Source organism: Ursus americanus, chromosome 3 (assembly GCF_024610735.1).
Source record: "Ursus americanus isolate L20-20 chromosome 3, mUrsAme1.1.p, whole genome shotgun sequence".
Classification (NCBI taxonomy): Eukaryota; Metazoa; Chordata; class Mammalia; order Carnivora; family Ursidae; genus Ursus; species Ursus americanus.
This window is the reverse complement of record NC_142129.1, coordinates 89,994,923-90,020,706: the sequence shown is the minus strand read 5'-3', so window position 1 is coordinate 90,020,706 and position 25,784 is coordinate 89,994,923. Positions and strand designations below refer to the sequence as shown.

The window sequence follows — 25,784 nt, the reverse complement described above, 5'->3', positions numbered from 1 at the left end:
GACTGTGACATAACAAAAAAATAAACCTCTGATGTATAAAGTCATTGAGATTTTAGAGCTATTTATTATAGCAATTTTCTATTTTAAAAAGTTGAGGTAATTTATTAGTGTTAAGGATTGAGTCTTGGCACCAGACTTGTGATTCTGGACAAGACTCTAGGCTTCAGCTTCATCACTGAAATAAAAATAATTAGTATACCACGTTAATTTTTATGAAGACCAAATGAGGTAATGCATGTAAAGTTTTGATGACATAGTAAGATTCAATAAATAGAAGCTATTATTAGTTTCTTTTTTTTAAGATTTTTATTTATTTTAAAAGATTTTATTCATTTATTTGACAGAGACAGAGAGAGCACAAGCAAGGGGAGCAGCAGGCAGAGGGAGAGGGAGAAGCAGACTCCCCACTGAGCAGGGAGCCCAACGTGGGGCTCAATCCCAGGACTGGGGGATCATGACCTGAGCCGAAAGCAGACGCTTAATCAGCTGAGCAACCCAGGTGCCCCTATTTATTTATTTTAGAAAGAGTGAGAGAGAGAGAGAGAGAGAGAACACGAGTGGGGGTAGGGGAGCAGAGGGAGAGGAACAAGCAGATTCCATGCTGAGCATGGGGCTCGATCCCACGACTCTGATATCATGACCTGAGCTAAAATCAAGAGTCACATGTTTAACCAACTGAGCCACCCAGGCACCCGTGTGAATTACTTCTGCATTACAGACATCATGCTAGTATTGGGAGCGCATAGGAAAAAAGACACAGTAATGCTATCAAGGTGATCACAGACTCATACTTGAGGGGAGAAGGAAGTCAGCTAAAGAAGTACATTATATTGGGGCACCATTATATTGGTGGGGCATCTGCCTTTGGCTTAGGTCATGATCCCAGAGTACTGGGATCGAACTCCACATCGGGGTCCCTGCTCGGCGGGGAGCCTGCTTCACCCTCTCCCTCTGCTACCCCCCTGCTTGTGCTCTCTCTCCCTCTCTCTCTGTGTCAAATAAATAAATAAAATCTTTAAAAAATAATAAGAGTTACATTATATTGCTTGGCATGGAGCAGATACGACACTTTTTTTGCAGAATGAATGGATGCATGAATGAGTGGAGGCATGCATGCATATTTAGATGAATAAATACAATCTAATAATTGTTAAAATCAAAAGAGTATAAAAGGGGCTATGAAATTACAAGGTCAAAAATGTCCTCTGCACAGTAACTAACACTGATCATTTTATCTTCCCCTTGAAATTCTCTCTTCCCATGGCCCCCGGTATTGAACTTATTTAAATTTTTCATTTCTCCCATGTCCCAGAATGGCTCAAGCTAGGCAATCTGAAATCACCTCAATTCCTTTCTTTCTCCTTTCTTTTGGTCACTCAATCCATGTGCTAAATCCTTCTTTGATTCACCCCCTCCACTCTACCCCACTGCTTCTGCTTTGTTTAGACTGTTTCTCCCACTATTTTACTATAACTAGTGAACTGCTGTCAGGATATACTCTGGTTAAATGCAATTCTCTACCTGCAGTTAATTATCTTCCTAAAATGGATTTGACCAGGCAGGGCATTTCCTTGCTTAAAATCTCTGATGATTTCCTATTAATAACAGGATAGAGACTGAGCTTGAAAATCTGGCATATAAAGTCCTCTGTGTAGCCTCAATTTACTTTTCAAGCTTCATCTTCTACCTCACGTTTTATCCACACAGGCCTCTGCACTGTTCTTTGAACACACCATGTCAGTTGTGTCTCAATTCCTCTGCCAAAACAACCCTACTATCTAAAATGTCTTTTACCTCCATTCCCTGCCTAGGGGGGAAAAAAAACTAATCATATTTCAAAAATCAACTTGATTATGACCTCTTTTGTTAAGACTTCCCTAGCACCCCACCACAACCATGGAGTTAGTCAACCCCTAATCTGTGCTTCATAGCTCTTCTATCCATTCCTTAAATTGATCTGTAACTACTGGGTTCCATATGAACTATCTCCTTCCCCAGGGACTGTTGGCCGCCCATGTGTCTTATTAATCTTTATGCTCCTGGTACTTATCAAAATATCTGTAGAGGCCACTTTTAGGCGAACAGGCTTGAGCAATGGAATGCAGAAAGGGCCCACAGTGACCATCTGGCTGAATACAGGCAGGCCCCATCAGACGACCCACCTCAAAATATCCATAGGCCCTAACTAACCAATGGGCTACCTGCAACTAGGCACAGTTCCCAAAAAAGGGAAGATTCCATATGTCACCATACTTCCTCATCTTTCCGCTTTAAAAACAGCCCCACACACTGCCTCATGGCAGACAGTTTCTCTCCTCTGCTGTCCTGCCTGCTGCTCCCTGGTGGTGTATTACAAAAACTTCTATCTCTTTTGTTCTGCCTTGGGTGAATCCTTTCACTGCCCGCACCACCAGCTTCCCCAATCGTTGCCTCACATTTGGGGGGCCCCATCCGATCAAGACACCCCATTTAGGTACCACAGTATCTACATCAATAAATATTTCTTGAATGGATAGCTATTCCGTCACCTCAAAAGAGGTTCCACAAATTCTTCCTATTTTCTTTTTTTCTTAACTTAGAAAAGATTCCCTGTTTGTATTCTTTTTTAATTTTGGCTCATATAACAAAGCAAAAACAACTTCATCTTAATACAGTATACAACTAAGTGAGCACAGAAAACAGCATCGAGCCAAAGAACATGAGAAATGTTAGAATGTGAGGATTAACATATCTAGTTCAGTCTCTGCTCTGAGAAATGGTAGCTGGAGAGCAGCTTCCTTCAGTTTTGAGTATCACTGTCCACATGCCAGAGCAGAGGGTAGGTGGACAGGAAATGTCTGGAGTACTATGGAGGAGGGGGAGTAGAAGACTCAGGTCTGAGAATAACATTGCATGTGAAGATTGTATCACTTTTATGGATTCCATTTGCACTTTTATTTAATCCTTATAATAACATTGCTGGGGGAGGCACCAGCATCAACGTTCCTATATTACAGCCAGAAAACAAAGATTAAAAGAGATTAAAAACTTGACAAAAGTTATACAACTACAATGGTAGAACTGGGAATTCACCCCAGGTCCTCCAACCCCTAAGCCTTTGCTCTCCATTATGTAGTCACATAAAAAAAAAAGTTCTAGGTATGACCAGTATTATACCCGATATAAAATTTACATAACATTATCTGAAACATATTTAATGACTCAATGTCCTTAATATCTCTAAAATAATTTACAACTCTGAAGGAACTTTCGTGAACTAAGTCTCAGACTCCACTAGAAGTTTATGAGGTAAGCAGGCAGATTTATTTCCATTTTAGAGATGAGGACATTTAAGATCAGATAGTGTAATGACTTCCCTAAGGTCACCAGACACTCTAATACAAGCCTCATAAATCCTCATTGAGAGCTTTTTTGGATTATGCTGCATGGTATTTTTTATAATTGATAAGCAATTAATATATCATAATTACAAGATTTGCCTAAATGTAAATTATGCCAATTAGTGCTATTTTATATGATAATACATAATAAATGCTTAGCACAGTGCCTAACACATAATAAATGCTCAGTAAATCTTAGGTATTATTTTATATAGCCAAACTAAATGTAAATCTTTTCCTGATTCCATTTCTTATTACGTCTGTAATTACTTTTGTTGTGGAGAATTATTTCCTGGAAATAATTCCTGGAAATGTAGGCACAGGACTCAGATCCTAAGCTTTAACATCACAATGCATTTTCTATCCTAAGGATCCTCAGAGTTTTGACTCAAAAGGGAGCCAAAGGGAACAAATAAATAAATAAAATAAAAACAAAAGGGTGGGTTTCTTCCTCTTCATCCTGTGGGGTCATCCTGCCTTCAGGACATGAATACCAAATGCTCTAGCTCTGAGGCCTGCAAATTCTGTCAAGCACCAGACAGTAAATATTTTAGGCTTTGTGAGTTGGGGGGGTTGGGGGTGGAATGTTCTGTGCTGAACTCCTCAACTCTGCTGTTGCAACACAAAAAGAGCCATAGATAACATATAAACAAATGGGTATGGCTGTGTTCCTATAAAACTTTATTTTCAAAAAGTGACAATTGGACAAATCTGGCCCACAGGCCCTTCCAGGCCCCCACTCTATGTAACTGAATTGTGGAAATGCAAAGAATCCAGTGAAATGCTGGGAGCGCAGTGGTAGGCGGCCCAAGAGGGAAATATATTTCAACAGTTGCCTCTCCACACCTATGTTTCACAATGCGAGATTCCTCCTGTGACTTATCCCTCTTCCCCACCCCGTTTTCACCTGAGAAGTATTTGGGCCACACTGTCAGTGATTCTATGCCTTTCATACTAGCTCTGGTTGTTTTTAAGACTGAGTAACTCAAGACAGTCAAAAAGAAGGACCAAACAGCTTAGGTCCATAATCCCCATGGCCTCCAGACGTAAGAAACAGTTCAAGGTCAAAGGAAAGATCAGACCTGAAATGGTAGTCGGAATAGAGGACAGAAGCATACAGCATCCCATCCAAAGAAGCAAAGACCCACAGAAGCACTAAGGATAAACACTGAACACTCTGTTGCTGATAAATGATCCTGAGCACCTTCAACTAAACACTGATAGGCAGAAGATCTAAACGAGGGTATCTGTGTGGACACGATGTACGGCTCAGTGGAATCATTGCATCCATACGCTGCGTTAGAAACAGAACCGAGAGTACGTGAGACCCAAGCATGCGAGACACTGTAGGGGAAGAAGAGTAGAAGATTCAAAATGTAAGGATGGTAAGAGAACAAATAAAATTCTGGGTGTTTCTAACTGAGGTGAAGGTAGGTCCCCCATTACCATTTTGGCTTTCCTTGGAGAGCTGTGAGAAACAAGATTGAAATTTCTGGCTGGGGTAGCAGAAATGGAAATATTTGGGAGCATAAAATTTCATTTGTCAGGTTGAAAATATTTAAGTAATTCTATCTTTATTTCGAAGAAGACCAGCAACTCTCATAGATTATAACTCATGATTGTAACTATTTATCCTAACAGGCAATTCTTCTCTCCGGAAAGTATTCATTTAAATGAATAAATATTTGCCTCAATCCTTTCAGTATTTCCTAGACAATGTTAGGAATGATAAATTATTTACAACAGAATGATAAATACAGGGTGAATAGCAATAATAATCTAAAGACATAAAAGTAGTATTATGGAATAGGATTTTGACCCCCAAAAAAATGGAATGTTGGCCAGTATTTAGTATTAAGCAAATTTACAAGTATATTCTAATTTACAAGTATATGCTAATCCCATGAGACTGAAAAGAAACAAAACCCAAAATCCTTGAAATAAAGGGTTTTTAATTTATACACTTAAGAATCAGTTTTTTCTTGAACAAAGGAGTGTTTTATATATTCAATACTTAGTCAAGTACTTATATTTGCATACCACTATTCCAGATATAGCGAAACATTTTCTTGCAGCTGTAATATAGTAATTGCAATTTTTCCCACAGTATACCTTGTACCTTAAACTATTTTTTTTACTTAAATGTTTTCTTTTACTCTATTTTTTCATTCTAATTTTTACTTTTTCAATTGTGATAAAGCATACACAACATAAAATTTACCATTTTGCCAGGTTTAAGCGTACAGTGTGGTAACGTTTATGCTGTTGTGCAACCATCACCACCATCCATCTCCAAAACTTTTCATCTTCCCAAACTGAGACTTTGCATCTCCCCACCCTCTCCTCCCCCCAGACCCCAGGAACGACCCTTCTACTTCCTATCTCTATGAATCTGACTACTCTAAATGGGAATCATAAGTATTCGTCCTTTCGTGTCTGGCTTATTTCACATAGCGTAACATCTTCAAGGTTCATCCACGTTGTGGCACATGTCAGAATTTCCTTCCCTTTTAAGCTGAATAATATCCCATTGTATGCATGTACCACATTTTATTTATCCACTCATCCATTCATTAGTGGACGCTTTGGTTTCTTCCAACTTATGGCCATTTTGAATAATGCTGCTTCTATGAATATACACGTGCAAATACCTGTTCAAGTCTCTGGTTTCAATTCTTCTGCATATATACCCAGAAGTGGAATTGCTGGCTCATATGGTAATTCCGTTTAAATCTTTGAGGAACCTCCACTGTGGCTTACATTAGTATACACACCCCACCAATAGCGCACGAGGGTTCCAATTTCTCCATATCCTCATCAACACTTAACTTCTGTGGGTTTTTTTAATAGTAGCCACTCTAATAGGAATGAGGTGGTATCTCATTTTGGTATTTATTTGAATTTCCTTAACGATTAGTACTGTTGAGCATCTTTTCGTGTGCTCATTGGCATTTGCATATCCTCTTTGGAGAAATGTCTATTTCTGTCTTTTGCCCATTTTTTAATTGGCCTGTTTGTTAGACTAATTTTCCTTATACCCAAGTATGTTTGCTAAATTTTTTAACTTTGGTATTTTTTCACTTGATAAACTTTTATGGGTTTTACATTCTTTAGAAATCAGAATCACTGATTCCACAATCTGATATTCTATCAACATCTCTGATCTTTCAGGATTGCGTGATTATTACTTACTCCACATACTTTAAAGCTCTGTGATTAAAAATATTGCAGTTCAAGTAAAGGACTGAAAGTTGTAGTACTGCATTAAGGCTGGCTTGGAAGACCATCCAAGGAATGGAAAAAATACCATTAGCACTCATGAAATAAATGTTATCTAAATTTTATCTAACATTTATTCTTTGCATCCTTTTAAGTATAACATTTCTTCTTATCTAGCATTACTTCTTTAAATTTATGGATTTATTTCCCAGGCCTGTTACCATAAAGGGAAACAATTCAGTTCGATGACAGGGTTTTGGAATGATGGCTAAGTCTTGACGTGTGTTATCTGGCACGATCCGTGAATCATTCGATTTGTGAAGGTTTTGAAATAATTACTACTTTAACATGAACTAATGTTGTCATCTTTTTCCGTCCTGGTGGTCTCTAGACCCCAAGAAGTTCTTTAAGTTGGGAACCATTATCCATATATTAGAAATCAGAGACCAAAGGTAAAACCAACTGATTCTAGATTTACACCATATTGCTAGGCCCAGCCTATCCCTTTGCTTCTGGAATTATAAAGCATTGAGAAAACAGCTCAACCTCCTTCTTAAGTCTTGAATTCCTCTTTTATTGATCAATAGTATATGCAAAAAAAAAGTAACTGGGGACTGAAGTAGGTCAAACATACATTTATGTATAAAATTGTGTCATGAGATAGTACTCACTGCAAATCCATAAATACACCCAGCAGAACTCTTTTAGGAAGAGCAATTTTGTCTCTTTAAACATAATGGGAAGTCATTTTGTTCATGGTCCAGTCCAGTAGATTTTCTTAATTTCACAGCTTCATAAAGAGTTCCCAAGGGAAACTATCATAATGTTCCTTATATCCAGTAACAACTCAGTATCAGCTTAGAGCAGTATTTGCTATTGGGGAAAGATCTTTATTTAGAAATTATGTATATGGAAAAATGTGACCTTTGCACTGGTGTTTAAATATTTGAAAATGCATATGAAATCAATCGAAACACTTTTATCATTAAATATTATCATTTCATACTTAAAATTTTAAAGACAGAGATCTCAGGTTTGTTCTATTTAGTATTATTCATTACCTCCCGAAAAACATATTTCTTTAACAAAATTTGAGTTAAAGAATGTTTAAATGGAACTCTCATCCCAGTTCATCTGAAGCTTCAAACCCCCCAAAAAATGCCGTATCTGTCAGAACACCAGTGTAGACCATGCTAAAATATTATGAAACCACTTTTGCTGCCCTTAGCTTATCATCCATTTGAAGGTATGCAAGAAAAGGTAGGGAGGCAAAAAGACCTTTAGCAAGGGTTTCCTTAGAAAGAGTTGTCAGCATGCTATGCATTTACCCTGCCACAGGGGAGGGGCAAACTGCCTCCCCCTTACTTCAAGCCACTTGAGGGAAACTTCAAAAAAAACATCTGAGATCTTGGCCTGTGTTCTGAGAACTTGAAATTACCTAAGGACTTGACTCTTACCTAAAAACATACCAAAAGCAGGAGATTATGGTTTCATCAGTTAAACGCAGCAAAAGTAACAGGTTTGGAAGTAAACTGCACTCCCACCAATGATGATGAAGAGAAAGGGGCAGTTTGCCCAATGAGCCAAGTGGACCATCAGAAGAGCAGAACTAGCTCATTTAAAAGGAATTCTACCCATAAGGGCTGCCTTAGGACCATGTGACCTAAATAGCTAGTCTGTGTACAGAGGACCACAAAAAGACAGGCGCTGAAGGGGAAGAACCACAGTCTGAGGTCTCAGGATCCTACCAAGCTCCTCACAAGACAAAAAGCCACCAACTGAGCTTCAGGCACAAAGAAGTCTCCAATGCAGGGCTCCAACTACATCAGGCAACTAAAGGCTTTCTGTGTACCCATTAACTCAACTCCCTTTCCCTAAAAAGGCCTGACTCTGAAGGAATTACACAAAACTGCTAGCAACAGGGAAGAGAAGAATCATGGAAGAATGAAGAAAATGACTATCACCTTCCAACACACACACTCTCTCTCTCTCTCTCTCTCTTTTTCCCCTCCCTCTCTCTCTCTTCCCCCTCCCCGACTCTTTTTCTCTCCCCAGGTTCCCAAAAAAGCAGACTCAAGTTGGGGAAAAGGAAAGGTCATAAACTGCACAAGAGTCTGAAGTTATGACTTTAGATTGGGCTGGACTTTTTAATACTTTAAGTGAAACAACAGGAAAAAAATCTATAGGACTTGCCTGGGATTTCATCCACGAGCAAGGAAAATGAGTCAAGAGTGCAGGTTGCAGAGGTAGGGTGGGAGAGAATAAAGTTTCTGCTTCTACTCCACTGAGTCCAACTTGTACAACACATCTGTTATATGTGTAAGGGTAAAAAGAAGTATTTAAAGATAAAAAGGTTATTCCCTTCGGGGATAAAATAAAGGCATAAAGTCACTTTCTGGAGTCAGTCCATCTCTACAGACAAAATATCATCTCAGTCCCTAGCTTTATGGGCTGTGTTTTGAAATCTTGTATTTATGCGCTAAGTTTCTCTTCCCCTGCAGAGATGGTGTCATTATTTGTTTAAATAATGAGTTTGGTATGAAATGGTAAATATGTCAAACCACACTTTTGCTGGGGATCACTGATTATAAAGTTGGACAGATGGCCACAATATTCTGAATTTCTGGAGAAAAAAGCATTTCCTGAGAGAACCGGGTGCAACTGAGACATTCACAATTTAGACCAGTAGTTTCCAATTATTTTGACTGTAAGGATCCCTCTTAATGTCATATCCATACTGATTATTTATTCAATCTAAGAATGATGCTTACTGCCATGTGAATGTCATGTGAACTAAACTAGACTACAATTTTTAGAGGTTAAACAACAACAAAAACTTGCCCATTGTTATTTAATTTGACTCAGTTCTGAGTCTTTCTCTTCTTTCCTTCCTTCTCTTCTTTCTTCCATCCCCCTCTCCCTCCATCCATTCCTCACTCCTTTCCTTCCTTCCTTCTCTTCCTCACCTTCAACATCTTTATGGATTTACAGTGCAGGCAGGCTTCTAGTTACTCTTCTTAAAGAGATGCGGTTATGTGGTAATATGCAGAAAATGATGAGAATACACATACACACACACAGGCTAACTCACTCCCTATGAATCCAAGTGCAGCAGTGTTTTGTTTTGTCTTGTCGTTGCCATGATATGAATGTTGGATGCAGTCGCTGGATGATTTGCCATAGCCATTTGGGCTCATGGGCCTCTGCTACTGACGCTGATACACTACGGAGGCATGGTGATTTCCTCAGTAATCTCAAGAAATTTTATCTTAATCACTACTTTCTGGAACATGAACTTTCTTTCAATGTCCAATTTTTTCTCACTTTTTTAAAAAGCGTTATGAAAATATAATTTATACAGCACTAAATTCACCCATTGAAAGTCCATAAATCAATGTATAGAGTTTTACAAACATCACCACAATCTAAAAAGTTTCCTCATGCCTCTTGGCAGTTAATCCCCCACGCCCATTTCCAGCGTTAGGCAACCACTGATCTGCTTTCCAGCTTATAAATTTGTCTTTTCTTAGACATTGCATATAAATGGAATCAGATAATACCTAGCCTTTCGCATCTGGCCTTTTTCATGCAGCTTGGTGTTTCTGAGGTTCATCCACACTGTAGTATGAATCAGGACTACACTCCTTTTGATAGCCAAATGGATCATGTTCTTGCCATCACACATCTAAAGTCACAGCCAAAGCCAAAGGTTATGCAGCTTTTCTCATATGTCGTTCTTTTGTGCGCAAATATGGTTAGCACAGATTTTGAAAGTTCACCTGGCCTACATTCCTGGGATGAAGCCCACTCGATTGTGATGTATTATCATTTTATATACTGCTGGATTCAATTTGTTCATATTTTGTTGAGAATTTTTACTTCCATGTTCATGAGGGATATTGGTCTTTGGTTTTCTTTTATTGAAATGTCTTTAGTTTGGAATCAGGGCAATGCTGGCCTCATAAAATGAGTTTGGAAGTATTCCCTCCTTTTCTATTGTTCTGGAAGAGATGATGTAAAATTGATAGTATTTCTTACTCAATGTTTGGTAAGATTCACCAGTGAAACCTGATCTGGGCCTGAAGTTTTTTCCAAAGGGTTTTTAACTAAAAATAGATATAGCACAATTCACCTTGTTTCTTCTTGAGTGAGTTTTGGTACTTTGTCTTCTCTAAGGATTTATTCTATTCTATTTCATCTCAGTTTTTTAATTCATGGGCATAGAGTTATTTGTAATATTCTGATTGATATCCTTTTAATGTCTTTGTTGTCAGAAATGATATCCTTTTAATGTCTTTGTTGTCAGAAGTGATGGCCCTTCTTTCATTCCTGACATTGATTAACTTTGTATCTTCTCTCTTTTTATCTTGGTCAGTATGACTAGAAGTTTGTCAGTTATTTTTTTTTTTTTTAGTATAGTTGACACACATTAAATACACAAGACAGTGATTCAACTTCTCCATATATTATGTTATGCTCACAAATGTAGCTACCTTCTATCACCATGCAATGCTATTACAATATCATTGACTATATTCCCTGTGCTGTGCCTTTTATTCCCATGACTTATTCATTCCATAACTGGAAGCCTTACCTCCCACTCCCCTTCACCTATTTTGCCCATCCCCTCCTCACCCCCAGCAACTATCAGTTTGTTCTCTGTATTTCTAGGTCTGATTCTGCTTTTTGTTTATTTATTCATTTGTTTTGTTTTGTTTCTTAGCTTCCACATATGAGTGAAATCATATGGTATTTGTCTTTCTCTGACTTATTCCACTTAGCATAATGATGCTCTAGGTCCATTCATGATATCACAAATGGCAGACCTCATCCTTTCTTATGGCTGTGTAATTCTATGTCCAATGTTTATAATGAAGTTCTTCTCTGAGTTAATCAGTATTTGATTACTACCTATTTTAAAGATTATTTTTAATGTAATTTGGATCATATCCCTCTACTGCTCAAATCCTGCCCAGTATGCCTTAGCATCTGCACCCCTATACGGTGTCTTCTCAAGCATTCTAATTGTTTTTGGTATTTCAGGCACATTGGCTTTCTCTCAGGCTTTTAAAGGAATTTAGATCCTTCCTACCTCAGGGCCTTTGCACATAGTGTTCTCTCTGCCTGAAATGCTCCTCCCTTTGATCTTTGAATAGCTGGTTCCTTCTCATATTTTAGGTCTATTAAATGATAACTCCCCAGAAAGGCCTTTTCTGACCATCCCATTTACACTATGCATCCGCTCCTCTATTAATCTCTGTCAAGTACCTTGTTTGATTCTTTCATAACAACACAATTAGTACATGCCACACGATTTCTTTAACTTCTTCGTAAAATGTCTGTAACGCTAGGCTGTAAGCTCCTAAAGGCAGAAATCATGTCTGCATTGTTCACCCTGTACACGCAACACAGCCAGGAAATACAGAAGCTCAAGAAATATGCGTTGGAGTAGAAGGGAGACAGAGGAAGGGAGGGATGGAGGGTGGGTGGGAGGGAAATATTTGGGTATTTCTGGATCTTTTGTTATGTTGAACATAAAAGGGTATACAGAATAATCTAACAAATATGCATGCATATTTGGCAAATAAAGTTGAAGTCCTGCCTATGTCCCTTCCCTGTCCCATATCGCTCCCTTCCCACTCCCCAGGGGTAATCATTCTCTTAAATTTAGTATTTTTCACTACCATGCATGTCTTTATATTTTAACTATACTTCAGTGAATTACTAAAAATTATATACATTTTTTATTATCTTAACTCTACATATCAGCTTTTGTAACTTGCTTTCTTCACTGAATTTTATGTTTGGAAAATTCATCTAATTGATTTCATGTTGTTCCAGCTTACTCTTTCCACTGCTTAATGGTATCCCATTCATTATATTACACATTTAGCCATTTTCATACTGAAATATACTTCATCTCATATTTTCACCTTTTTGCTATTACAAACAAATGCTGCTATGAACATTCTTCATGTCCCCTCATGCACATGCTCAAGACTTTCTATAGGGACGTGCCTAAAAGTGAAACTGGAGATCACAGGGTAGACTCGTGTACAATCTCAAAAGAGCTTGCCAAATCGCTCCCAACATGGATATCATTTTCCAACATGGGTATCAGTCCTCCAGCAATGTTCACGGATTCCTTTGCTTCATCCACACTTGGTAATGTCAGACTTTTAAATGTCTGTCAATCTCTTAGGTGTGAAGTGGAATATTATTCTTGTTTTAATTTGCATTTTTAATTTAAATTTTAGTTAGTTAACGTACAGTGTAATTTGCATTTTTCTAAAAACTACTGAGCCTGAGTAACTTTTTATGGCCATTCAGGTTTCCTTTTCTGGAGCTTGCCCATTTGTCTATTGAATTGTTTCTCTTTTTCTCTATTTGATTTAAAAGAATTTTTAATATATTCTGGTTATTAATCCTGTGTCAGTTACCTTCTAAGGCTCTATGACTCATCTCCTTGCTTTTTTATGGTGGCTTTTGGTGCACAAAAGTTTTTCATTTTAATAAGTAGTCGAGTTTATCAATCCCTTCCTTTGTAGTTTATACTTTTCATGTGCTGTCTACAAATTTCTTCCCTGCGATAAGGTCATAAGACATTGTCCTATATTGTTTTCTAAAAGTTTTAAAGTTTTACTTTTTATATTTAGGGCAAAAATCAACATTATGTCACTGTACAGAATAAACTCAAGATCAATTTTACCTTTCCCCAAAAGGATGACCAATGTTCTACCATCAATTATTGCATATTCTATTCTTTAATGAACTAAAGTATAAGCCCTAAAAAAACATGTTTCCATACATATGCCAGCATGTTTCTCAGCTCTCTCTTCTGTTCCATCGATCAATTTCTTCATCCTCATACTAATACCACTCCGTCTTATTACTATGGGTTGTATCAGTCTTTATATCTAACTGGGCAAATCTGCCTACCAGGTTCTTCCTTAAAACTGTCTTAGCGATTCTTAACTCATAAGTAGAGCTCTCAGACTTTTTTCCTATTTAAAACTAAAGAATGTGTCTAACTCTTTAAAATATTCTCTTTGATATGAGTTCTGAGGTCCCTCTTGAGGACTTATCCTCAAGTAGAAACCTTTAATCTGTCTGTACAAGGACAGAGATTAAGAAAATGCCATTGGGGAATTCACAAAAATCAAAAAGGTACTTTGCAAAGCCCCTTCCCAACCCAAAAAAAAAAAAAAAATTATTAAAGGGTATACACAATGTCCCTACCACAAAATTAGTCTGACTCAATAATATAATGCAATGTTTATCCTTCTAGGAAAAAAGAGTAATGAAGTTAATAAGAAGAAAAAGAGTAAATATTTTAAAATGTGGTAGAGAGAATTTTTATTGCTAAGTTTTTATAATTAATAACATGCTCAGAAGAAACAAAGGAAAGAAGGTACAACTTAAAATTAAAGTGCCATGGAGAATATCGTTATACTTCTAAAAGTATAGAGAGGTAGAGAATGGTCAGTTTAAAAAACAAAACTTCTTTAAAAATATAAATATGCCCTTTCAGAGATTTTCTCTACCCACTGGTACAGAGGAAACACTAGTTTTCTCAAAAAGTAATTCCTAGTGAATTATAGCTTTTTAAACACTGCCCCCTAATGTTCATACTCTGAAATGATAAGAGAACCTTGCTAACAAAAATAATCAGGTCCTTCCTCCCTTGTGATCTCAGTCTAGCATTTTTGTCCTGCAGACCAGATTTCACAGACTGAGGCAATCTCAACCACACAACTGTCAGAGTGCATTAAAATAAATCTCCCAACCATTCTAAGATTACTCTCATCAGCAATAAGGCCAACATGTGAGTGAGAACAGATTATTTGGGCTTGGACAGCACTGACAGAACAGCAATGCCACTGGGAAATATAAGGAAAGTCTAGGATCCCAATCATAACATGTGCAACTTTAGACTGATCTAATCAGTCTTATTAAAAAATATCAAAAACAAACACTGATTACCAAGAATACCAAACTTTTAAAAAAGAGATGGACCTTATTTTATATACACACTACAAATTCATGACTCATAAATGACCTCTGCTTCTAAAGACTCTGTTGACATTTAGACTCCCTGATGAGTAAATATGATTAACAACAAATGAAAGAGAAGAGCAAGAATATACTATTCTCAAGTCAAGCTGTTCAGTGTCTTGTAATCACAAAGTCCATGTCATCACTTAACAATATAAGTTATAACAATGTAACATATAACCATGATATATGTCTAAATATGGAAAGCATAGAGACACTTAATATTTAGTCAAGAGGCCTGAGTTTTAAAGCCGTCTGCCATTAAACAGCTGTGTGACCAGAGGTCCCTTGGACATTCTGGACCTGTTTCCTTATCAGGAAATAAAGGAGAATGAACTGTATGGATGTTTTTCTCATGATTGTCAGGAGATAGGGAAGTAGAGGATTACAGAATTATGGAAGGTGCTTGTTCAGACTGCAAATGCCTCTCCCCATCACCTACTTATTCCCCCATCCCTATCACTGAAAAGCATAAGAAATCCCCACTCTCCCCATAGCTGAGAACTTCTGCATTATACAATCTATCTCCAAGGCCCTTTGACACACTAAAATGTTAATACAGGATCTGAGAACTGGAAGAAAATGCAGAGATTCTCTAACCACAAGCCAAGACCCAGAAGAACTGCTGGCTCTAACTATAGCTGGTTATAGATGTGCAACTTTGGGAACTGTGAGGTTTCCCAAGTAGAGTAGTTTGTTTTTTTTTTTATTTCATTTCATTTACTTATTTGAGAGAGAGAGCACGTGCAGGAGCAGGGGAAGGGGCAGAGAGAGAGGAGAAGCAGACTCCCTGCCACGTGGAGAGCCGACAGCCCAACATGGAGCTCTATCCCAGAACCCTGATATCATGACCTGAGCTGAAGTCAGATGCATAACCGACTGAGCCACCCAGGGGCCCCTCAAGTGGATTAGCATTTTGTTTGGCTGGGGGATGTGATAAAATATATTATTATTCCTAATCTTTACCCCTCTTGGAATCCACACCTTGCCATGTGACTCTGTAGTTCCTGCCATGAGAGTTGAATATATTTCACCATGCATTGGTATTAGGCTTGGTTGAGTGACTTGCCTTGACCAAAGGAATGTAAGCAAATGGGATGTGAGCTAATGCTTTTTTTTTTTTTTAAAGATTTTATTTATTTAGTTGACAGAGATAGAGACAGCCAGCGAGAGAGGGAACACAAGCAGGGGGAGTGGGAGAGGAAGAAGCAGGCTCATAGCGGAGGAGCCTGATGTGGGGCTCGATCCCATAACGCCAGGATCACGCCCTGAGCCGAAGGCAGACGCTTAACCGCTGTGCCACCCAGGCGCCCCTGAGCTAATGCTTTCAATGTGCTTGTGAGGTTAGGCTCATTCTCTTGTACTCTTGCCTTTCAGTATGAGGAAAACATGCATTTGGTGGCCACTGGTCCAAGAAGTGGAAGAGACAGGTAAAGTACACCAGGCCCCCAAACTGAAACTTGGAGCCACATCTAACCAGTCTGGATCAGCTGAACCTCAGCCAGTGTAAATTCATGGGAATGAGAAATAAATACTTACTGTCACAGATTTTGCATTTGCTAGTTATGTAGCATTTTTTTGATAACAAGGTAATTCGAAGATATTTTACTTATTTTAATAATTTAGAACTCCATATTTCCATTGGACTGTGAGATTTTAAAGAAAAATCTTTCCCTCTCTCTGACACATATAAATACTGACACATAGATACAAAAATTGAAGTGTGATTACATATCTATAAAATAGTACATCTAAGAAAGAGTCAGATTTAGCAGCAAAGAGTCATCTACTACGCACAGACCCTGTCTCTCATGCTGATTCAGTAGAGAAATAAATGATCATTGGGCTCTTCATCCTTTCTAAAGTAATATCAACCAAATATTGCAGTTATAGCTTAGTTTATCTTAAAAAAAAAGAACCACATAATTATACTGTGAAAAGCATTATTTATACTAAAGTAGTATGTCATAGTCAAAGTATTATTATATCTCAGTTAACCTGAATGCATAGAAACAGAAGTATTTTGGTTATTATTACTTTATGACTAATAAAGAAACACTTTTACTCCTATCGCTCCCCAATGACCTCCACCACTCCTACCCTAATTCAAGCCACCAGCATCTCTAGCCTGCAGTAGTTAAACAGCTTCACGACTGGTCTTCCACTTCTACCCTTGTCCTCTACAGTCTATTCTCAACACACTGGCTAAAGTGATCCTTTTAGAAATATGTCAGATCATATCACTCTTCTGTTCAAAACACTCCATTAACTAATAAACATATTCAAAGTAAAAGCCAAATTCCTTAAGAGTTGCCAACAAGCTCTTCATGATCTTGCTAACCAACATCTCCCTGTTTTCCTTCCTGTTACATTCCCCTTGGCTCACTGTGCTTCAGCCATCCTTGATGGTCCTCAAACATGCCCAGCACATTCCTGCCTTAGGTCCTTTGTACTTGCTATTTCTCCTTCCTGAAGCCATCTTTGCCAATATCTATACGATTCACTCCTTTACTTCATCCAGGTCTCTGCTCAAAGGTCATATATTTCACAATCAAGGGAGCCTTCTCTCTCTTTTTTTTTAAGATTTTAGTTATTCATTTAAAAGAGAGAAAGCAAGCATGAGGGGGAGGGGAGACAGAGGAAGAGACAGAAGCAGGCTCCCTGCTGAGCACAGAGCTCGGCATGGACTGGATCCCAGGATCCCAGGATCATGACCTGAGCAAAAGGCAGACGCTTCAGCAACTGAGCCACCCAGGTGCCACACCCCCAAGGGCACCTTCTCTTATCTCCAAGTATAAAATAGCTCCTCCTCACCCCCTCCTTCTTGCCCTACTTTATTTCTCTTTAGCCCTTATCACTACCTGGCTCAGTTACAAAAAACAAAAAACAAAAGAATATATTCATTTATTTATTCTCTATCTCCCTAACCTATAATGCAAACCTCTATGACAGCATAAATATGCATTATTCACTGCCACAACCCAGAAGCTTAGAATACAGCCTGGCAAATCATAGGCCTGCGGTAAATATTTGTAGATGAATGAATAAAGACTGAAAATATTGTGAATTTTTCTGATAAAAACGACTAATGTAACTCAGAATTTTCAGAACCACTTTTTTATAATATTGCATCCCTAATTAATAGTTAAGTGCTTAAAAATGGGTTAAACTAACTAATATGATAACCTTTTTTCCTTGGACCTGAACACACACACACACACACACACACACAAACACCCACAATATTCCCCAGCTAAACAATCTGGAAGACTTTATGGAACTCTTTTCCTTCGCCTGGCTTAACACTTTTGAATGAATTAAAGGGATATGTTGATTTCCTGTGCTACCCTAAAGCCCATTAATATTTTACCTACAATCTATATATGAATTAATAACTGTACTTTGTAAATGTCTGTAAAATATCAATAGGAAAATTGTCAAAAAACCACAGGCATACAATTCAAGAAGACATGCAAATAGCCAATAAATACATGAAAAATCTTCATTTCGGTTAATATTCTTTAACAATTAATTGGAGGGCAAGGGCTAGGGAGAACAGAATGACTTCAAGAAAACCAACACTAGCAAGAGGTTTCTTACATGGACAAAGAAACCCAATAACTGGAAAATCTACTCACTGACAAGGGCGTGGGGTCAAAATACCTGTGATGGAACAGTAGATGATGTGAGGAGCAATCTTGTCTACATCTTCATATCCCAGGCCCACTGCAGACAGTTTGCCAGGGACGTAGTTTTCCACAAATACATCACAAACAGCTGCAAGCTGAGGAAAGAGGGGAAGATGAGTCAGACTTCTTAAGGGACTTCCAAACTTGCAACAAACCCCCACATGACACAATTCGAATTTCAGTAAACACAGTTGATCCTCACATTGTAATAGTCCAGAAAAATCACAGGAAAAGTAGAATTATAAAGTAGAATTAAATGAACATAAAGGCTCCGGTCAACTACTTGAGGTATTGCTGCCAATAAAACAATGGCCATTAAAACAGCCAGCAAATATCACGGTGTTAGGTGGATAGGCTTACATTAAATGTAAGAAATATCTAGGTTACATGGTCCAAATATAGTCTCAAGAAGCTTAGGTAGGAAAGTTAAAATGTATGTATAAAAACATATGAAAAACATCCTAAACCCTTTACAAAAAAACTAAATACAATGTCTTTGATATTCTCCATCCTTACTATGTAACATTCCTCACCACAACCTGCACATATAGGTACTTAACACGTAAACGTTAATTCGGAAATGCTTTCATACTTTTCAGATGCTTTCTTCCCAAAGAGTTCTAAATGTATTTAATGAACCATTAAAAAAAAAAAACGATTAAACTGTAACCCAGTGAATTAGTAAGTCAGAAACAAGGCCCAGTGATTCCCAGATCACTGCTATCTGAATTGGAGGACAATGAACCAACACAAACCTTAACCTTAAAATTATTTTCTAAATTTCAGTTGTGACTGCGTATCTTTTAAGGCCTGTTTTAAAGTCATCCAAAAGTTATATACTATTTCACCCAGAGAAATTCATTACACTAGTTCTTTTTCTTTAAGGTTTTATTTTTAAATAATCTCTACACCCAATGTGAGGCTCAAACCTAAAAGCCCAAGATCAAGAGTCACACGCTCCGCCAACTGAGCCAGCCAGGAACCCCATTGCAGTAATTTTTGAACATATTCAAGTGCCTAATAATTATTCAACAATTTTTAATTGCCCTTTTGACATAAATTTAGATATATTCACACATACAAACTAATATAATAGATAAGATTCTAGATAAAGGGTGGGCTAACTTTTTCCATAAAAGGTCAAACAGTAAGTATCTTCAGCCATCAGGAAACTCCCTCTGAGTTATATTGCTCTTCACTCTAACTACAAGTGTCATATATGACAATTACTTCAGGGGAGACCAAGTGTTTACTGCATTTTCCCTGATACAATAATCTACCAGGAAATAAAGTAAGAAGTCTGGTTTCCAGTTTTATTGGTGATCACCTCTTCCTCATCCAAGTGCTCACAAATCATCTAAAAAATCTGTTCTAGAATCTGACCCAGAATAAAAAGCAAGCACAATTTTGTATGAGTTAGAGAAGCTACTATCTTTTTCTTTCTGAAAGGGAACAAAGAAAATCTTCCATCTAGTCACAGAGTAGTAAATAAGAACTAAAATTATTTGAAATATAGAGTATCTAATTCTTAGTTCTCTTCATTAGATGTAATTTAAGAACAGTGGAGATCAGAAGTAGAAAGGAAAGTGATAATAATTTAGCCACATTTTTGAATTAAAAAATCATAAAGTAATTTTTTAATGTTGTATCAAAGAATATGAGTATTGGTAGGAAATGTATTCTGAAAAATTTAAGCACAAAGTTTCATATCTTCCACTTTAAAATAATTCAAGGGGCACCTGGGTGGCTCAGTCGGTTAAGCATCCGACTCTTGGTTTCAGCTCAGGTCATGATTTCAGAGTCATGAGATCAAGCCCCGCACTGCGCTCTGCACTCAGTGTAGAGTTTGCTTGAGATTCTCTTTCCCTCTTTCCTCTGCCCCTCCCCCTGCTCATTCTCTCTCAATAAATTAATAATTAAATAAACCTTAAAAAAATAAAATATATAAAATAGTTCAAAAATACACACACAAACACACACATAGTTATACATATGTAGATAAGCAAATATAGCAAAATAATAACATTATTGCATCTAGACATAGGGTTAAAGAAAGTTCATTATGCTCTTCTTTCAACTCTTTTGTATGTTTGAATTTTTCATAATAAAATGTTGGAAGAAAATAAAATCCACGACATTGCGCTGTGGACCATAACATGTGCACACAATATGGATATTGTGACTGTCTGCTAATTAACATAGAGAATTATTTGAAATATAGATGACGTGTCAGAAAGTTACCAAATCATATGGCTATGAAAATCCCAGGCTCTACATAGATTTTCTAAGCAGAGTTTTGTTTTTTTCACAAGCTGTTTTTGGTTAGCCTAGGAGACAAAGCAGTCATATTTTTTGAAGCTCTCATGTATCCAGCTGATTGCTTTGTATGCTACTTTGGAACTGCTTCCATAAACTAAACTCATTATATTAGCAATCATGGCCACTATGGTCTGAATACGGAGGTTGTTTTGCTACTCTTAAACTAAAGGAGAAATTGATGCCAGAAAGATTAAAAAGATTAGGCAAAAAATAATTTTCCCGGGGCGCCTGGGTGGCACAGCGGTTAAGCGTCTGCCTTCGGCTCAGGGCATGATCCCGGCGTTCTGGGATCGAGCCCCACATCAGGCTCCTCGGCTATGAGCCTGCTTCTTCCTCTCCCACTCCCACTGCTTGTGTTCCCTCTCTCGCTGGCTGTCTCTATCTCTGTCGAATAAATAAATAAAATCTTTAAAAAAATAAAATAAAAAATAATTTTCCCCCCAGGCAATAAGATATATAACATGCTAAAAGCTAAAAACATACAGCTAGCTAAAAGAAACAGACATGAATAATGTCCTCATACAATCTATTTAAGTTTAATATGACTTGAAATGTACTTTATTATTATCATTCAAACATGAAGAGAAATCAGGCCCATAATGAAGGTTAATTGAAAGTTGTTGCAACATGGTAGAAGACCGGCAAGATCCAAGGACAGTGAGAAGGAAGTCCTGGAGATGCGTTTCCTTTGGTCAGAATTACACATGCAGGCCTAAAATACTCAACTGTACACTTCTGTCTTAGTAGCAAGAGTTATGAATTCCACCTAATACTGCCCCATTGAGAAGCTCTAATGAAACTGCAAAGTATTTGCTCAATCAAATCTGAAACCTTGACTACTTAGGATAAAATATCAGAATGCTCTGAAACAGAAGCAAAGAAGCAGGAACTGTGACCAAATAATTAGATAAAACGAAATATCCACTGAGGAGAATATAAAAAGAATGTTCTGAGAATGAAGACCATGGGAATTGGGTCCAAAGTGAGGGTAGACAATTGCAGAAAAACAGAGCAGGGCAACAGTAATGGAGAAAAATTTAGAAAAATCAAACTAAGTTTCAACTGAAAAAGAAAACAAAAACAAACAAATCTAAGTTACACTACAGAAAGATATATGAAAACAGGGCAGTAAGACCAAGACAATTATCAAGCTCTGTGTTCAAAATACATCTAGTAAATAAAAATTCTACCTTTGCTGGATTGACCCAAGAGAACCAAAGTGGGTGGTCAGTGATTCTAATCTTTCAATCAGCCAGATAGGTAAGGGCAATGATGTTAAAGTTGATGCTTTGATATGAAACAAATTTGGGTATTTAGCACTTACATCTATTAGATAAGATTTTAAACTTTAACAAAGATGACGAGCAAGTCTTATCTCACATGATAAATCCAATTTTATGGGTATCAGGAACAACAATAACAGCTAATACTGACTGAGTACTAACTACGGCAGGCACCCTTCTACACATTTTGCATATATTAACTCAATTCTAACAACAACCTTAAGAAGTAGGTATTATTATTATCCCCATTTTACTGATAAGGAAACTAAGGCATAAAGAAGTTAAATAATAATCAAAAGAACAAACGTAAGTAACCTACCTGAAGTCACAAGACTACTAAGTAGAGAAGGCAGGATTTGGATCTCAGCAGTGGAACACCAGGGTGTGCACCAAACTATTACACACAATCTTGCCCCTCAAGGAAAGATGCTGAGGATGGATATATTAACCATCTGAATAAAGGTTAGAAAAAGCCAGGGCTCTCCAGTGATGTGACCCACATCACCAGGTTCAAATTTCAGTTCTTCCCTTTACCAGCTCTGTAATCTTCGGAGCATTACTTGAGCCCCATGAGACTCATTTTCCTCCCATGAAAATGAGGATTCTAATACCCACTTACAGGTCAAATTCTGAGGATTTGAGGAGATAATATATGGAAAAGTGCCTAAGCCTAAGATCTGATGCAGAGCAGGCATTCAGTCAATAGTAGATAGTAGATATAACTGAAAACTTTCACAGAGTAGAGAAATATTATACACAACATACAAGAAATTAGAAAGCAGATTTTACTTACAATAAATGTAAAGTTAAATTCTTAAATGGTATTTACAGCAAAATTAGAGCTTGCCAATGAAATCAAGTTTTAAAACACTTTTACTCTGATATTCAAATCCCCAATTACAACCCAGGTGGTTAGATGTCTTCCATAGAGCATACTGTACCTCTTTGATGATTTTCACCCCTTTTGGATCCTTGATATTAACAGCTATACTCTAAAAATTAAAATATATATATTAAAATACTATCATAAAGTTTTTCATATTTGGGACATTCAATAAGGGAGCCATTCATATCATACGTTCTTCACTTAAAGCAAGTGTATTTTCCTTATAAAGAAACATTTAAATTATCTTTACTGACTTTATTTGCAATATAGATATATTAGGATGATAGCAAGGATTACAGTAAAAATTTTTCAAATAACAATACCAAATGTTAGGCAATTAGCAATCTCCGAAAGAATAAAATGTAAAGAATCAAATGATTTCTTTCTTTAATAAAATTATTTCCATCATAAACCGTTATAAATTCTCATGAAATATTTTAAGTTAGTATAGAAGGAAGATTAGTAAAATGCTCTCTTGTTTCTATTTGGTAACTGGTGAATGAATAAGATTTCACCTTATTTTAAATATTAATTATATATACAAAAAAGGATAGAAATGAATGAGCCAAGGTGATATGAAAAGTTTTGTTATTACAAGAGAATTACACAAAAAAAGCAAAGAAAGAAATTAAGTCTTACTTTTTTATTTCGATTAACACTGAGAAAATAAGTACTTTCTGTCCCCACAAAAGGTGGCCCCCAAGTTCGTGTATCATCACCAGCTCCTGAAAATAATAGTATGAACTATTAATTTTTAACTCCAAAACATCATGAGACATTCAAACCAACATTCATCCATCATATACATTCACAGGTGCCTAAACAAAATCAGCTCAATTCAGTGGAATTAGCAATCTAGAGGGGCCATAAGAACTTGTTGGAACTGTCCAAATTCTACCCATTCATGTTATTCACTAAATCTTTTCATAGCATCTTTTACTAGACTCCAACCCTGAAAGTCAATATCCAGGAAGAAATATCCTATTAGCAGGCTTTAGATTTAATAAATGGCAAATTTAAAAGAAAAAAACTACTCTCAGTTTTTGGCAAGCAAAAAGTAAAAATCTTTGGCAGTTTAGGTCAAAAAGTAAAAAGCTTTGGCAGTTTAGGTCAGCTCTTTCTGTGTTTCTTGGCATTAAATGTGCAAAGAAATGCTGAGTCTGCAAAAGATTTTTGTTAACTATTATTTAAATCAGAATAATGGTAAGATTTTATAATAAAATGGCACCATAAATCAATCAATCAATCAATCTTTAAATTTCTGTGAAATCCCAGAAATAAACCCAAGCATATATGGTCAACTAATATATGACAAGGGAGCCAAGAACACTCAATGGAGAAGACAGTCTTTTCAACAAAAGTTGATGGGATAATTGGATACTCACATGTAAAAGAATGAAACTAAACCCCTATCTTATGCCATTAATCACTCACAAAAATTAACTCAAGAAAGATTAAAGACTTAAACATAAGACCTAAAACCATGAAACTCCAAAAAGAAAACACAGGAACAAAGTTCCTTGACATGGGTCTCGGTAATGACTCTTTTGGATTTGACACCAAAAGCACAAGCAATAAAATAAAAAATAAACAAGAGGAACTACATCAAACTAAAAAGATTCTGCGCAGTAAAGGAAACCATCGACAAAGTGAAAAGACAACCTATAGAACGGGAAAAAATATTTGCAAATCATATAGCTGGTAACAGGTTAATAACCAAAATATATAAAGAACTCACACAACTCAAATAAAAACAAACAACCCACGCAATCAAAAAATGGGCAAAGGACCCAAAAAGACGTTTCTCCAAAGAAGAAAGACAAAAGGCCATCAGGTACAGAAAAAGAAGCCTGACATCACTAGTCATTAGGGAAATGCATATTAAAACCACAATGAGATAATCACCTCACACCTGTTAGAATGGCCATTGTCAAAAAGACAAGAGATATACATCGGAAACCGGGGATGTACTGTATGGTGACTAACATAATATAATAAAAAAAATCATTAAAAAAAAAAAAAAGACAAGAGATAACAAATACTGGTGAGGATGTGGAGACCCCATTGCTCTGTGCACTGCTGTGGGAATGGAAATTGGTACAGCCACTGTGGGAAACAGTATGAAGGATCCTCAAAAAATTAAAAAGATAACTACAATATGATCCAGGAATTCCACTTCCAGGACAATAGCCCAAGGAAACAAAAACACTAACTCAAAAAGATACGCACCCCTATGTTCATAGCAGCATTATTTACAAGAGCCAAGATACAAAAACACCTGTGTACACTGATGGATAAAGCTGTAGTATATATACACAATGGAATACTATTAAGCCATAAAAAATGAGGAAATCCTACCATTTATGACAACATGGATGGACCTTGAAAGCATTATGCTAAATGAAATAAGTCAGACAAAGACAAATACTGTATGATCTCACTTACATGTGGAATATTTAAAAAAAAAAAACTCATAAAATAGGACATCAGACTTGTGGTTACCAGAGGTGGAGGGTGGGGGCAGAAGGAATTAGAGGAAGGTGGTCAAAAGGTACAAACTGCCAGTCAAAAAGTAAATTAAATACTAGGGATGTAATGTACAGCATGATGACTGTATGTTATATAGGAAATTTGTTAAGAGAGTAAATCCTAACAGATTTCATCACAAGAATTTTTTTTTCCTTTTTTCTTTTCTTCTTTCTTTTCTTTTTCCCATATCTACATGAGAAGATGGATGTTAGCTATTGTGGTAATAATGTCGTAACAATGTACGTAACTCAAACCACCATGTCATGTGCCTCAAACTTATACAGTGATGTATGTATTATTTCTCAACACAATTGGGAAAAAATTTTGTGTTATAGCAACAAATCAGAAAAGGCAAAATAAGTTATTGAATAGCAGAATCATTCAATTTCAAATACTATTCTAGAATAAAATTTTAGTCAACTAG

The 25,784-nt window shown here is 36.8% G+C and overlaps 1 protein-coding gene across 6 annotated transcripts in view; it reads right to left on the bottom strand.

The window, feature by feature from the left end:
• SUGCT (succinyl-CoA:glutarate-CoA transferase) overlaps positions 1–25,784 on the bottom strand; it is a 696,086-nt gene that overhangs the window by 642,838 nt on the left and 27,464 nt on the right. For all 6 annotated transcript variants that reach the window (XR_015724068.1, XR_006778824.2, XM_045793504.2 and 3 more), the window contains exons 4-6: positions 23,471–23,556; positions 22,887–22,937; positions 18,318–18,438 (exon numbers count right to left, since the gene is read on the bottom strand). Coding sequence is in view for 4 of the 6 variants with exons in the window: in XM_045793504.2 (XP_045649460.2) it covers positions 18,318–18,438; positions 22,887–22,937; positions 23,471–23,556 (258 nt within the window). In the remaining 2 variants the exon portion in view is untranslated. The remainder of the gene's footprint in view (positions 1–18,317; positions 18,439–22,886; positions 22,938–23,470; positions 23,557–25,784) is intronic.